Raw genomic sequence first — 17,231 nt, 5'->3', positions numbered from 1 at the left:
TAACTACTATAATACTGTATCCTATGTACAATAATATAACTACTATAATACTGCTCCTATATACAAGAATATAACTACTATAATACTACCCCTATATACAAGAATATAACTATTATAATACTGCTCCTATGTACAAGAATATAACTATTATAATACTGCTCCCTATGTACAAGAATATCACTACTATAATACTGCCCCTTATGTAGAAGAATATAACAACTATAATACTGCTCCTATGTACAAGAATATAACTACTATAATACTGCTCCTATGTACAAAAATATAACTACTATAATACTGCCCCCTATGTACAAGAATATAACTACTATAATACTGCCCCTATGTACAAGAATATAACTACTATAATACTGCCCCCTATGTACAAGAATATAACTACTCTAATACTGCCCCTATGTACAAGAATATAACTACTATAATACTGCCCCTATGTACAAGAATATAACTACTATAATACTGCCCCTATGTACAAGAATATAACTACTATAATACTGCTCCTATGTACAAGAATATAGCTACTATAATACTTTCCCCTATGTACAAGAATATAACTACTATAATACTGCTCCTATATACAAGAATATAACTACTAAAATACTGCCCCTATGTACAAGAATATAACTACTATAATACTGCCCCTATGTACAAGAATATAACTACTATAATACTGCCCCTATGTACAAGAATATAACTACTATAATACTGCCCCTATGTACAAGAATATAACTACTACTATAATACTGCCCCCTATGTACAAGAATATAACTCCTATAATACTGCCCCCTATGTTCAAGAATATAACTACTATAATACTGCTACTATGTACAAGAATATAACTACTATAATACTGCCCCTATGTACAAGAATATAACTACTATAATGCTGCTCCCTATGTACAAGAATATAACTACTATAATACTGCTCCTATGTACAAGAATATAACTACTATAATACTGTATCCTATGTACAAGAATATAACTACTATAATACTGTATCCTATGTACAAGAATATAACTACTATAATACTGCTCCTATGTACAAGAATATAACTACTACTATAATACTGCCCCCTATGTACAAGAATATAACTACTATAATACTGCCCCCTATGTTCAAGAATATAACTACTATAATACTGCTCCTATGTACAAGAATATAACTACTATAATACTGCCCCCCATGTACAAGAATATGACTACTATAATACTGCCCCTATGTACAAGAATATAACTACTATAATACTGCCCCCTATGTACAAGAATATAACTACTATAATACTGCCCCCTATGTACAAGAACATAACTACTATAATGCTGCTCCCTATGTACAAGAATATAACTACTATAATACTGTATCCTATGTACAAGAATATAACTACTATAATACTGCTCCTATGTACAAGAATATAACTACTATAATACTACCCCCTATGTACAAGAATATAACTACTATAATACTGCCCCTATGTACAAGAATATAACTACTATAATACTGCTCCTATGTACAAGAATATAACTACTATAATACTGCTCCTATGTACAAGAATATAACTACTATAATACTGCCCCCTATGTACAAGAATATAACTACTATAATACTGCCCCCTATGTACAAAAATATAACTACTATAATACTGCCCCCTATGTACAAGAATATAGCTACTATAATACTGCCCCTATGTATAAGAATATAACTACTATAATACTGCTCCCTATGTATAAGAATATAACTACTATAATACTGCCCCCTATGTATAAGAATATAACTACTATAATACTGCCCCCTATGTACAAGAATATAACTACTATAATACTGCCCCTTATGTAGAAGAATATAACAACTATAATACTGCTCCTATGTACAAGAATATAACTACTATAATACTGCTCCTATGTACAAGAATATAACTACTATAATACTGCCCCCTATGTACAAGAATATAACTACTATAATACTGCCCCTATTTACAAGAATATAACTACTATAATACTGCCCCCTATGTACAAGAATATAACTACTATAATACTGCCCCTATGTACAAGAATATAACTACTATAATACTGCCCCTATGTACAAGAATATAACTACTATAATACTGCCCCTATATACAAGAATATAACTACTATAATACTGCTCCTATGTACAAGAATATAGCTACTATAATACTGCCCCCTATGTACAAGAATATAACTACTATAATACTGCTCCTATGTACAAGAATATAACTACTATAATACTGCCCCTATGTACAAGAATATAACTACTATAATACTGCTCCTATATACAAGAATATAACTCCTATAATACTGCCCCTATGTACAAGAATATAACTACTATAATACTGCCCCTATGTACAAGAACATAACTACTATAATACTGCCCCTATGTACAAGAATATAACTACTATAATACTGCCCCTATGTACAAGAATATAACTACTACTATAATACTGCTCCCTGTGTAGAAGAATATAACTACTACTATAATACTGCTCCCTATGTACAAGAATATAACTACTATAATACTGCCCCTATGTACAAGAATATAACTACTATAATACTGCCCCCTATGTACAAGAATATAACTACTATAATACTGCCCCTATGTACAAGAATATAACTACTATAATACTGCCCCCTATGTACAAGAATATAACTACTATATTGCTGCTCCCTATGTACAAGAATATAACTACTATAATACTGCCCCCTATGTACAAGAATATAACTACTATATTGCTGCTCCCTATGTACAAGAATATAACTACTATAATATTGTATCCTATGTACAAGAATATAACTACTATAATACTGCTCCTATGTACAAGAATATAACTACTATAATACTGCTCCTATGTACAAGAATATAACTACTATAATACTGCTCCTATGTACAAGAATATAACTACTATAATACTGCCCCCTATGTACAAGAATATAACTACTATAATACTGCCCCCTATGTACAAAAATATAACTACTATAATACTGCCCCCTATGTACAAGAATATAACTACTATATTACTGCCCCCTATGTACAAGAATATAACTACTATAATACTGCCCCTATGTACAAGAATATAACTACTATAACAATGCCCCTATGTACAAGAATATAACTACTATAATACTGCTCCTATGTACAAGAATATAACTACTATAATACTGCTCCTATGTACAAGAATACAACTACTATAATACTGCTCCTATGTACAAGAATATAACTACTATAATACTGCCCCTATGTATAAGAATATAACTACTATAATACTGCTCCTATGTACAAGAATATAACTACTATAATACTGCTCCTATGTACAAGAATACAACTACTATAATACTGCTCCTATGTACAAGAATATAGCTACTATAATACTTCCCCTATGTATAAGAATATAACTACTATAATACTGCTCCTATGTACAAGAATATAACTACTATAATACTGCTCCTATGTACAAGAATATAACTACTATAATACTGCCCCCTATGTACAAAAATATAACTATTATAATACTGCTCCTATGTACAAGAATATAACTACTATAATACTGCTCCCTATGTACAAGAATATAACTACTATAATACTGCCACTATGTAGAAGAATATAACTATTATAATACTGCTCCCTATGTACAAGAATATAACTACTATAATACTGCTCCTATGTCCAAGAATATAACTACTATAATACTGCTCCTATGTACAAGAGTATAACTACTATAATACTGCCACTATGTACAAGAATATAACTATTATAATACTGCTCCCTATGTACAAGAATATAACTACTATAATACTGCCCCTATGTACAAGACTATAACTACTATAATACTGCCCCCTATGTACAAGAATATAACTACTATAATACTGCCCCTATGTACAAGACTATAACTACTATAATACTGCCCCCTATATACAAGAATATAACTACTATAATACTGCCCCTATGTACAAGAATATAACTACTATAATACTGCCCCCTATGTACAAGAATATAACTACTATAATACTGCTCCTATGTACAAGAATATAACTACTATAATACTGCTCCCTATGTACAAGAATATAACTACTATAATACTGCTCCTATGTACAAGAATATAACTACTATAATACTGCCCCCTATGTACAAGAATATAACTACTATAATACTGCTCCTATGTGCAAGAATATAACTACTATAATACTGCCCGTATGTGCAAGAATATAACTACTATAATACCGCTCCCTATGTACAAGAATATAACTACTATAATACTGCTCCCTATGTACAAGAATATAACTACTATAATACTGCTCCTATGTACAAGAATATAACTACTATAATACTGCCCCCTATGTACAAGAATATAACTACTATAATACTGCCCCTATGTACAAGAATATAACTACTATAATACTGCCCCCTATGTACAAGAATATAACTACTATAATACTGCTCCTATGTACAAGAATATAGCTACTATAATACTGCCCCCTATGTACAAGAATATAACTACTATAATACTGCTCCTATGTACAAGAATATAACTACTATAATACTGCCCCTATGTACAAGAATATAACTACTATAATACTGCTCCTATATTCAAGAATATAACTACTATAATACGCTCCCTATGTACAAGAATATAACTACTATAATACTGCCCCTATGTACAAGAATATAACTACTATAATACTGCCCCTATGTGCAGGAATATAACTACTATAATACTGCCCCCTATGTACAAGAATATAACTACTATAATAGTGCCCCGTATGTACAAGAATATAACTACTATAATACTGCCCCTATGTACAAGAATATAACTACTATAATACTGCCCCTATGTACAAGAATATAACTACTATAATACTGCCCCTATGTACAAGAATATAACTACTATAATACTGCCCCTATGTACAAGAATATAACTACTATAATACTGCCCCTATGAACAAGAATATAACTACTATAATACTGCCCCTATGTACAAGAATATAACTACTACTATAATACTGCCCCCTATGTACAAGAATATAACTGCTATAATACTGCCCCCTATGTTCAAGAATATAACTACTATAATACTGCTCCTATGTACAAGAATATAACTACTATAATACTGCCCCTATGTACAAGAATATAACTACTATAATGCTGCTCCCTATGTACAAGAATATAACTACTATAATACTGCTCCTATGTACAAGAATATAACTACTATAATACTGTATCCTATGTACAAGAATATAACTACTATAATACTGCTCCTATGTACAAGAATATAACTACTACTATAATACTGCCCCCTATGTACAAGAATATAACTACTATAATACTGCCCCCTATGTTCAAGAATATAACTACTATAATACTGCTCCTATGTACAAGAATATAACTACTATAATACTGCCCCCCATGTACAAGAATATAACTACTATAATACTGCCCCTATGTACAAGAATATAATACTGCCCCCTATGTACAAGAATATAACTACTATAATACTGTTCCTATGTACAAGAATATAACTACTATAATACTGCTCCTATGTACAAGAATATAACTACTATAATACTGCTCCTATGTACAAGAATATAACTACTATAATACTGCCCCCTATGTACAAGAATATAACTACTATAATACTGCCCCCTATGTACAAAAATATAACTACTATAATACTGCCCCCTATGTACAAGAATATAGCTACTATAATACTGCCCCTATGTATAAGAATATAACTACTATAATACTGCTCCCTATGTATAAGAATATAACTACTATAATACTGCCCCCTATGTATAAGAATATAACTACTATAATACTGCCCCCTATGTACAAGAATATAACTACTATAATACTGCCCCTTATGTAGAAGAATATAACAACTATAATACTGCTCCTATGTACAAGAATATAACTACTATAATACTGCTCCTATGTACAAGAATATAACTACTATAATACTGCCCCCTATGTACAAGAATATAACTACTATAATACTGCCCCTATGTACAAGAATATAACTACTATAATACTGCCCCCTATGTACAAGAATATAACTACTATAATACTGCCCCTATGTACAAGAATATAACTATTATAATACTGCCCCTATGTACAAGAATATAACTACTATAATACTGCCCCTATGTACAAGAATATAACTACTATAATACTGCCCCTATGTACAAGAATATAGCTACTATAATACTGCCCCCTATGTACAAGAATATAACTACTATAATACTGCCCCCTATGTACAAGAATATAACTACTATAATACTGCCCCTATGTACAAGAATATAACTACTATAATACTGCTCCTATATACAAGAATATAACTACTATAATACTGCCCCTATGTACAAGAATATAACTACTATAATACTGCCCCTATGTACAAGAATATAACTACTATAATACTGCCCCTATGTACAAGAATATAACTACTATAATATTGCTCCCTATGTACAAGAATATAACTACTATAATACTGCCCCCTATGTTCAAGAATATAACTACTATAATACTGCTCCTATGTACAAGAATATAACTACTATAATACTGCCCCTATGTACAAGAATATAACTACTATAATGCTGCTCCCTATGTACAAGAATATAACTACTATAATACTGCTCCTATGTACAAGAATATAACTACTATAATACTGTATCCTATGTACAAGAATATAACTACTATAATACTGCTCCTATGTACAAGAATATAACTACTACTATAATACTGCCCCCTATGTACAAGAATATAACTACTATAATACTGCCCCCTATGTTCAAGAATATAACTACTATAATACTGCTCCTATGTACAAGAATATAACTACTATAATACTGCCCCCCATGTACAAGAATATAACTACTATAATACTGCCCCTATGTACAAGAATATAACTACTATAATACTGCCCCCTATGTACAAGAATATAGCTACTATAATACTGCCCCTATGTATAAGAATATAACTACTATAATACTGCCCCCTATGTACAAGAATATAACTACTATAATGCTGCTCCCTATGTACAAGAATATAACTACTATAATACTGTATCCTATGTACAAGAATATAACTACTATAATACTGCTCCTATGTACAAGAATATAACTACTATAATACTGCTCCTATGTACAAGAATATAACTACTATAATACTGCCCCCTATGTACAAGAATATAACTACTATAATACTGCCCCCTATGTACAAAAATATAACTATAATACTGCCCCCTATGTACAAGAATAAAACTACTATAATACTGCCCCCTATGTACAAGAATATAACTACTATAATACTGCCCCTATGTACAAGAATATAACTACTATAACACTGCCCCTATGTACAAGAATATAACTACTATAATACTGCTCCTATGTACAAGAATATAACTACTATAATACTGCTCCTATGTACAAGAATACAACTACTATAATACTGCTCCTATGTACAAGAATATAACTACTATAATACTGCCCCTATGTACAAGAATATAACTACTATAATACTGCCTCCTATGTACAAGAATATAACTACTATAATACTGCCCCTATGTACAAGAATATAACTACTATAATACTGCCCCCTATGTTCAAGAATATAACTACTATAATACTGCCCCTATGTATAAGAATATAACTACTATAATACTGCCTCCTATGTACAAGAATATAACTACTATAATACTGCCCCTATGTACAAGAATATAACTACTATAATACTGCCCCCTATGTTCAAGAATATAACTACTATAATACTGCCCCTATGTACAAGAATATAACTACTATAATACTGCCCCCTATGTTCAAGAATATAACTACTATAATACTGCTCCTATGTACAAGAATATAACTACTATAATACTGCTCCTATGTACAAGAATACAACTACTATAATACTGCTCCTATGTACAAGAATATAACTACTATAATACTGCCCCTATGTACAAGAATATAACTACTATAATACTGCCTCCTATGTACAAGAATATAACTACTATAATACTGCCCCTATGTACAAGAATATAACTACTATAATACTGCCCCCTATGTACAAGAATATAACTACTATAATACTGCCCCTATGTATAAGAATATAACTACTATAATACTGCCCCTATGTACAAGAATATAACTACTATAATACTGCTCCTATGTACAAGAATATAACTGCTATAATACTGCTCCTATGTACAAGAATATAACTACTATAATACTGCCCCCTATCTACAAGAATATAACTACTATAATACTGCCCCCTATGTACAAGAATATAACTACTATAATACTACCCTATGTACAAGAATATAACTACTATAATACTGCTCCTATGTACAAGAATATAACTACTATAATACTGCCCCCTATGTACAAGAATATAACTGCTATAATACTGCTCCTATGTACAATAATATAACTACTATAATACTGCTCCTATGTACAAGAATATAACTACTATAATACTGCTCCCTATGTAGAAGAATATAACTACTATAATACTGCCCCTATGTACAAGAATATAACTACTATAATACTGCCCCCTATGTTCAAGAATATAACTACTATAATACTGCCAACTATATACAAGAATATAACTACTATAATACTGCCCCCTATGTACAAGAATATAACTACTATAATACTGCTCCTATGTACAAGAATATAACTACTATAATACTGCCCTCTATGTACAGGAATATAACTACTATAATACTGCCCCTGTGTACAAGAATATAACTACTATAATACTGCTCCTATGTACAAGAATATAACTACTATAATACTGCTCCTATGTACAAGAATACAACTACTATAATACTGCCCCTATGTACAAGAATATAACTACTATAATACTGATCATATGTACAAGAATATAACTACTATAATACTGCCCCTATGTATAAGAATATAACTACTATAATACTGCTCATATGTACAAGAATATAACTACTATAATACTGCTCCTATGTACAAGAATATAACTGCTATAATACTGCTCCTATGTACAAGAATATAGCTACTATAATACTGCCCCTATGTATAAGAATATAACTGCTATAATACTGCCCCCTATGTACAAGAATATAACTATTATAATACTGCTCCTATGTACAAGAATATAGCTACTATAATACTGCTCCCTATGTACAAGAATATAACTACTATAATACTGCCACTATGTAGAAGAATATAACTATTATAATACTGCTCCCTATGTACAAGAATATAATTACTATAATACTGTATCCTATGTACAATAATATAACTATTATAATACTGCTCCTATGTACAAGAATATAACTACTATAATACTGCCACTATGTACAAGAATATAACTACTATAATACTGCTCCTATGTACAAGAATATAACTACTCCTTGCAGGTGACTTGTCTTGATGTTTCCAGTGGGGGAGGTCTCGGCGTCTCCACTAGCACCGATGGATCGATGAAGATCTTTCAGACCAATAATGGAGAAACGAGGGTGCGCCATTTCTGATTATTACTTGCATGTCTTGTGTAGTTTTCAACCTTTCTTTTATAGTGACAGTCCCTACCTACCTGATTTTCTGCTTTCTTGTCCTCCCGTAGAGAGTCCTGGAAGGTCACGTCTATGATGTCAATTGCTGCAGGTTCTTCCCCTCGGGGATGGTGGTCCTAAGTGGCGGCATGGATGCCCAAGTGAAGATCTGGTCTGTAGAAGACGCCAGCTGCCCGGTCACCTTTAAAGGGCATAAAGGAGGTTGGTCACTGTTTTGTGTACGCAGGCCCCTGCTTCTCTACATCCACAGTCTCCCATAGGAATGTGATGCATTCAAATCCCCCCCCCCCCCCCCCCAGGTATTCTGGATTTGGCCGTGGTGGATCGAGGGAGAAACGTTGTGTCCTGTTCTAGGGACGGTACGGCCAGACTATGGGACTGCGGGAGATCCTCGTGCCTGGCGGTGGTGGCGGACTGCGGAGCCGCCATTAATGGAATCTCCATAGGGGTCGCTGATAACGCCATTGACCTGGGAACCCCAGAAACAACCCCGAGTAAGTGCAAGGGGAAGAGGGAGAGGAGTAACACGTCTGCAGGATCCGACTGCACGGGGTTTGTTTGTAGTCTGTTACCATGGACTCACATTGGCCTGCATTGTAGCTGCGTACCCAAAACTTAAAAACTTCTAAAATAAAATTTTTTTTTTTTGGGCTGCAGGTGACCGTGAAATTGGGAGTGAAGGAAAGTTGCTGCTGCTGGCGAGAGAGGACAGGAAGCTGGAGGCCGTGAGTCTGCAGAGCCGCCAGTCTGTAAGTGACGACCCGGCGATCTGAGCCCCTCGTCTGCATATGATATAATAATTTTTATTTCTTTAGCACCAGTATATTCCGTAGCACTTTCCATTTCGATGATGCCCACGATAGGGTGTAATAGTCAGTCTCACCTGCAGTCACCACCAGAGGGAGCTCACTGCACACATTTATGCACCTTCCATTACAATGAGCTCCCTCTGGTGGTGATAAAAAGAATTGATCAGTTTGGAGGAGAATACCGCAGTCCACATTTACCATCTCGGGGTCTTTTACGTTGCAGGTCTTCACCTTTGACGGCACAGACGCCTTTAACTGTTGCACTTTCCTCTCCAGCGTGAACGTCTTAGGAGGGAGTCAAGACGGTAATATCTACCAGCTTGATATCAGAAGCACAAAGTAAGTGAACCCCCCCCCCCTCCCCAGACCTTGGGTGTGGCACCGCAGTGTGGCACGCGTGATCAGTCCTCATTTATTATATCGTCACAGAGTCCCTGTACAGACCGTGTTCAGGTCCGGAGCTCCAGTTTTATCGCTGACTCCATTTAGGGAAGGTTTCGCCGCCAGCCAAGGTACGGTGAGAACGCGGTACGGCCCGGAGCGGCGTCGGGTTTGCGCCATTTTGGAGCCGGTTTTGTATACGTTGCTACATTATGACACGGTGGAGCCACACTATGAACTCTGCGGTATTATTTTTCCAGGGGACGGGACCTGCTTCATCCTCCGGCAGGATCTGGATCACGTTCTGGAGCTCACAGATCCTGACTGTGATCCTGTGTATAAGGTAAGACCCCCCCCCATATTCTACCACGGGGCGACACGTGTGACCCCCTAAATAGTCTAACAGTTACATCCCGATAGTCCAGAGTAAGGGGATTGCTCCTTATTGTTCCAGAATGGTGTAATTTATAATTCCAATAATCCAGAAAGTCCATTAGTACAGCACCAGGTCTGCAGTACTGGATAATTGATGCCTTCTATCTGCAGCACAGAGTATTACAGGAGAGGAGTGTGCTAATGTTGTGGGAAGGTACAGAATGATAGCAGAAGACCTATTGTCTTCCAGCAGCACAGAGTATTACAGGAGAGGAGTGTGTCGATGTGGCAGATCACGATGTGATAGTTACTTTCATAGTGGAAAGCTTGGAGTCCTGCAGCAGCACAGAGCATTTAAGGAGAGGGATTAGCTGATCTTTTGAGATGTAATGATTTTAGCGTTGAAGGTTCTGGGTCCTGCAGCAGCACAGAGCATTTAAGGAGAGGAGTTAGCAAATCTTTTGAGAGGTATTGACATTAAAGTTGGAGGTTCTAGCTCCTCCAGCAGCACAGAGTATTTTAGGAATGGAGTGTGCTGATCTTGCAGGAAGGTGCAGAATGATAGCAGAATACCTAGTGTCTTCCAGCAGCACAGAGTACTTCAGGAAATGAGAGAGCTGATGTTGAGGTAGGTCGTAGAAGGCTCTGGGTCCTCGAGCAGCACAGAGTATTTTTTTTGCAGAGGATTGTACTGACCTTGTGTTAGGTCACAGATGGGGAATTACAGTAGAGAAAAGTCAGCAGCACAGAGTATTACAGGAGAGGAGTATACTGGCCTTGTGGGAAGCCACTGAATGATAGTGGAAGCCTCAGGGTCCTACAGGAGCACTGAGTATTTCAGGAGAGTGTTTGCTCCTCCTGTGGGAGGTCTTAACATTATAGCAAAAGGCTCAGGGTCCTCCAGCAGCACAGAGGATTTGAGCGATCTTCATTTCGTGAATCTAAGAACTCTGCTTAATGCGAGTAAGAAAAGGAAACAAGTGCAAGGAGCAGCACAGAGTATTTCAGTAGGGGATTGCCTATCTGGCAGGCTGGACCAGGGTCTGTATCAGTCGTGTTTGTCTCCGCAGGTCGCAGTCTTTGAGAAGTGGGCGTACACGTGCTGCCGGGACGGGATCATCCGGAAATACCAGCTGGCGGATCTGTGAGGGGCGCGGACTGGGAAGACGGACGGCGGCGGACTGGGAAGACGGACGGAGGCGCACTGCGCTATGGACGCTGCTCGCTTGCAGCTGAAGGAGGGGGTTTTGTTTTCTGCTCGTCTGCTACAAAATAATAAAATCAGAGACGTCTCACCACTGCTGCCCCCCCAACCGGTGACATCACAACTACAGCTCACGTGACCACTGCAGCCAGTCACTAAGCCGATATAAACGACATAAGACAGCTGAGCTCAGTGATTGGCTGCAGCGGTTATCTGGGATGTAGTCAAGCATTGTGTCAAGCTGTGATGAAACTACGACTCCCAGCGTGCTGCTGCTGTCAGTGCATGATTGGAGTTGTAGTTATCACGACGACTGGAGGGCCGCAAATTGGTAATTCTCCCATGAGGCAAATGCATCACATTTTTTCTGTCCTAATAGTTTGTTACAGTGTATCAGTGCAGAACAGATTGTCTTGGCTGGATACAATTGTAACAAACCCTCAGCTGTGAGGAAAAGTAATAGATCTGTACACCGTTTTAATCTCGAACACTTTACGCCAGTATAAAAGTCAGATATATTTTGCAAAAAAAAAAAAAAAAAATAGGAACTTTGTGTTTTTATCCAACTTTTCTGACAAGCGGCTGGAACTTAGTCCACATCCCAAAACAGCAGTCTTGATTAATTCCCAGGGCCAATTAGAAAGTCGGTGAATTATTATTGTTTTTTTATTATTATTAATGTTTTAAAACAAGAAGGGTTAATTGTTTCATTGCTGTCATTAAAATCTGTATTTTTCCACCGTCTTGTTACTGCATCTGATGTGGTGGAAAGAGCGTTACAGAGACTAGAGAGAGGAGATAGACGAGAGAGCATAGCCCGCGGGGAGAGCCGAGAGAGAGAGCATAGCCCGCGGGGAGAGCCGAGAGAGAGAGCATAGCCCGCGGGGAGAGCCGAGAGAGAGAGCATAGCCCGCGGGGAGAGCCGAGAGAGAGAGCATAGCCCGCGGGGAGAGCCGAGAGAGAGAGCATAGCCCGCGGGGAGAGCCGAGAGAGAGAGCATAGCCCGCGGGGAGAGCCGAGAGAGAGGACAGAGCGCGCTGGGAGAGCCGAGAGAGAGAGCATAGCCCGCGGGGAGAGCCGAGAGAGAGGACAGAGCGCGCGGGGAGAGCCGAGAGAGAGGACAGAGCGCGCTGGGAGAGCCGAGAGAGAGAGCATAGCCCGCGGGGAGAGCCGAGAGAGAGGACAGAGCGCGCGGGGAGAGCCGAGAGAGAGGACAGAGCGCGCGGGGAGAGCCGAGAGAGAGGACAGAGCGCGCGGGGAGAGCCGAGAGAGGACAGAGCGCGCGGGGAGAGCCGAGAGAGAGGACAGAGCGCGCGGGGAGAGCCGAGAGAGAGGACAGAGCGCGTGGGGAGAGCCGAGAGAGAGGACAGAGCGCGTGGGGAGAGCCGAGAGAGAGAGCATGGCCCGCGGGGAGAGCCGAGAGAGAGGACAGAGCGCGTGGGGAGAGCCGAGAGAGAGAGCATAGCCCGCGGGGAGAGCCGAGAGAGAGGACAGGGCGCGCGGGGAGAGCCGAGAGAGAGAGCATAGCCCGCGGGGAGAGCCGAGAGAGAGGACAGAGCGCGTGGGGAGAGCCGAGAGAGAGAGCATAGCCCGCGGGGCGAGCCGAGAGAGAGGACAGGGCGCGCGGGGAGAGCCGAGAGAGAGAGCATAGCCCGCGGGGAGAGCCGAGAGAGAGAGCATAGCCCGCGGGGAGAGCCGAGAGAGAGAGCATAGCCCGTGGGGAGAGCCGAGAGAGAGGACAGGGCGCGCGGGGAGAGCCGAGAGAGAGGACAGGGCGCGCGGGGAGAGCCGAGAGAGAGGACAGGGCGCGCGGGGAGAGCCGAGAGAGAGGACAGGGCGCGCGGGGAGAGCCGAGAGAGAGGACAGGGCGCGCGGGGAGAGCCGAGAGAGAGGACAGGGCGCGCGGGGAGAGCCGAGAGAGAGGACAGGGCGCGCGGGGAGAGCCGAGAGAGAGAGCATAGCCCGCGGGGAGAGCCGAGAGAGAGGACAGAGCGCGCGGGGAGAGCCGAGAGAGAGAGCATAGCCCGCGGGGAGAGCCGAGAGAGAGGACAGGGCGCGCTGGGAGAGCCGAGAGAGAGAGCATAACCCGCGGGGAGAGCCGAGAGAGAGGACAAAACGCGCTGGGAGAGCCGAGAGAGAGAGAGCATAACCCGCAGGGAGAGCCGAGAGAGAGGACAGAGCGCGCTGGGAAAGCCGAGAGAGAGGACAGAGCCCGCTGGGAGAGCCGAGAGAGAGAGCATAGCCCGCGGGGAGAGCCGAGAGAGAGGACAGAGCGCGCTGGGAAAGCAGAGAGAGAGGACAGAGCCCGCTGGGAGAGCCGAGAGAGGACAGAGCGCGCTGGGAGAGCCGAGAGAGAGAGCATAACCCGCGGGGAGAGCCGAGAGAGAGGACAGAGCGCGCTGGGAAAGCCGAGAGAGAGAGAGCATAGCCCGCGGGGAGAGCCGAGAGAGAGGACAGAGCGCGCTGGGAGAGCCGAGAGAGAGGACAGAGCGCGCTGGGAGAGCCGAGAGAGAGAGCATAGCCCGCGGGGAGAGCCGAGAGAGAGGACAGAGCGCGCGGGGAGAGCCGAGAGAGAGGACAGAGCGCGCTGGGAGAGCCGAGAGAGAGAGCATAGCCCGCGGGGATAGCCGAGAGAGAGAGCATAGCCCGCGGGGAGAGCCGAGAGAGAGGACAGAGTGCGCTGGGAAAGCCGAGAGAGGATGGATCATGTGCGGGAAGAGCCGAAAGAACGGAGTGTGCTGGGAAAGTCAAGAGAGCACTTCGCTTGTGCGGAGAGAGAGCACTTCGCGTGTGCGGAGAGAGCCGAGATAGAGGGGACAGAGCGTGTGCGGAGAGAGCCAAGAGAGGACAGAGCGTGTGCGGAGAGAGGGGACAGAGCGTGTGCGGAGAGGGGGGACAGAGCGTGGGCTGAGAGAGCCGAGAGAGAGAGGGGACAGAGCGTGTGCCGAGAGAGGGGACAACGTGTGCGGAGAGAGAGAGGGGACAGAGCATGTGCGGAGAGAGAAAGAGGACAGAGGGTGTGCGGAGAGAGAAAGAGGACAGAGCGTGTGTGGAGAGAGCCGAGAGAGAGAGGACAGAGCGTGTGCGGAGAGACCAAGAGAGAGAGAGGACAGAGCGTGTGCGGAGAGAGCCGAGAGAGAGAGGACAGAGCGTGTGCGGAGAGAACCAAGAGAGAGAGGACAGAGCGTGTGCGGAGAGACCAAGAGAGAGAGAGGACAGAGCGTGTGCGGAGAGAACCAAGAGAGAGAGGACAGAGCGTGTGCGGAGAGACCAAGAGAGAGAGAGGACAGAGCGTGTGCGGAGGGAGCCAAGAGAGAGAGGGGAAAGCCGAGAGAGAGGACAAAACGTGTGCGGACAGAGTGTGCGCGGAGAGAGAGGTGACAGAACGTGCGCGGAGAGAGCCAAGTGGAAGAGGGGACAGAGCATTCGTGGAGAGAGCCAAGAGAGAGAGGAGAGTGTGTGTGCGGAGAGAGCCGAGAGGGAGAGAGGAGACAGAGCGTGTGCGGAGAGAGCCGAGAGGGAGAGAGGAGACAGAGCGTGTGCGGAGAGAGGACAGAGCATGGGCAGAGAGAGCCGAGAGAGAGAGGGGACAGAGCGTGTGCGGAGAGAGAGAGAGGGGACAGAGCGTGTGCGGAGAGAGGGGACAGAGCGTGTGCGCGGAGAGCCAAGAGAGAGAGGACAGAGCGTGCGCGGAGAGCCAAGAGAGAGAGGACAGAGCGCACTGGGAAAGCCGAGCGAGTTGACTGAGCGCGCGGGGAGAGCCTAGAGAGGATGGATCATGTGCGGGAAGAGCTGAAAGAGAGAACGGAGTGCGCTGGGAAGGTCGAGAGAGAGGACACAGCGTGTGCGGAGAGCCAAGAGAGAGGACAGAGCGTGCTGGGAAAGCCGAGAGAGAGAAGGGAGCGCGCGAAGAGAGCCGAGATTGGTAAGAGTGCGTCTATTCCTAACTTTGTCATTTTTCCATCCATGGCGTATGAGAGCGCTTGTATTTCGTAGTTTTTCTTGGCACCATCTTGCGTACAATATTTTTCTATTCTTTTTTTTCTTGATGCATTTAGCACAGCAGTTAATCATTTTCTATCTCTGCATATTGGACGGTTATGGACGCGGCACCGGTAGGCGGCATTCCTCAAAGTTTTACATTTTTAAAAATAATTTTTTATCCCTTTTACAGGACTTGACCCTTTGACGGCCTGTACTATATTCAGCTATACAAGCACTGGGGTAATAGTGAAATTGACGATCTCCTGGGAGGAGGCTGGGTATCACAGGAGGGCCAAGATGGTGGCAACATGGGCTCTCTGGTGCCATGGCAACGTGCAATTACTGGGGCGGTGCACACCCACAGCCATTTTTAAGATCCGAGTATGGAAAATACTTTTTATTTTTTTTCTACACAATAATCTACATTACTTTACTAACAAGAGGTTAGAAATCCATTCAGATATATTTTGGTTACTTTTTTGCTGTGGCAATCAATATGGCCGCTGCGACAAACAAGATGGTGTTACCATTCATGGCCTCCAGATGGCAACATAACACACACTCTGAGGAAGATGTATAAATCTGCTGCTCCTAGCAACCAATCACAGCACAGCTGACATTTCTTACCAGGCTTTTGTAAAATATATCCTGTGCTCTGATTGGTTGCTATGGGCAGCAAAGTCTAATGTCCATAGCAACACACAATCCTTAATTCCAAGTGGGATGAAATAGTAAAAAAAATAAATTACTTGTGTTTTGCTTTTATGGTGTTCATTGTGCACCATAAAAAAATGGCCGATTGATATTTTTTTTTTTAATTTTTTATATATATTTTAACATTTTTAAAACCTTTTTTTTTTTTAACAATGTTAATTTACTTTAGTCGAGATCTGAACCCGGCAATGAGTTCTAT

At 41.2% G+C, this 17,231-nt stretch overlaps 1 protein-coding gene across 1 annotated transcript in view; it reads left to right on the top strand.

Annotated features, from left to right (window-relative positions):
* PAAF1 (proteasomal ATPase associated factor 1) overlaps positions 1–13,073 on the top strand; it is a 63,575-nt gene extending 50,502 nt beyond the window's left edge. The window contains exons 5-12 of the mRNA XM_073661268.1: positions 9,410–9,508; positions 9,616–9,766; positions 9,865–10,059; positions 10,223–10,314; positions 10,598–10,713; positions 10,804–10,886; positions 11,016–11,098; positions 12,201–13,073. Of these exons, the coding sequence (XP_073517369.1) occupies positions 9,410–9,508; positions 9,616–9,766; positions 9,865–10,059; positions 10,223–10,314; positions 10,598–10,713; positions 10,804–10,886; positions 11,016–11,098; positions 12,201–12,278 (897 nt within the window). The 3' untranslated portion in view covers positions 12,279–13,073. The remainder of the gene's footprint in view (positions 1–9,409; positions 9,509–9,615; positions 9,767–9,864; positions 10,060–10,222; positions 10,315–10,597; positions 10,714–10,803; positions 10,887–11,015; positions 11,099–12,200) is intronic.
* The last annotated feature ends 4,158 nt before the right edge of the window (positions 13,074–17,231 follow it).

Source organism: Phyllobates terribilis, unplaced genomic scaffold, assembly GCF_046119375.1.
Source record: "Phyllobates terribilis strain yellow unplaced genomic scaffold, ASM4611937v1 Scaffold_2__4_contigs__length_985480577, whole genome shotgun sequence".
NCBI lineage: Eukaryota > Metazoa > Chordata > Amphibia > Anura > Dendrobatidae > Phyllobates > Phyllobates terribilis.
Note: the sequence above shows the minus strand (reverse complement) of the source record. Positions and strands in the feature narration are given on the sequence as shown.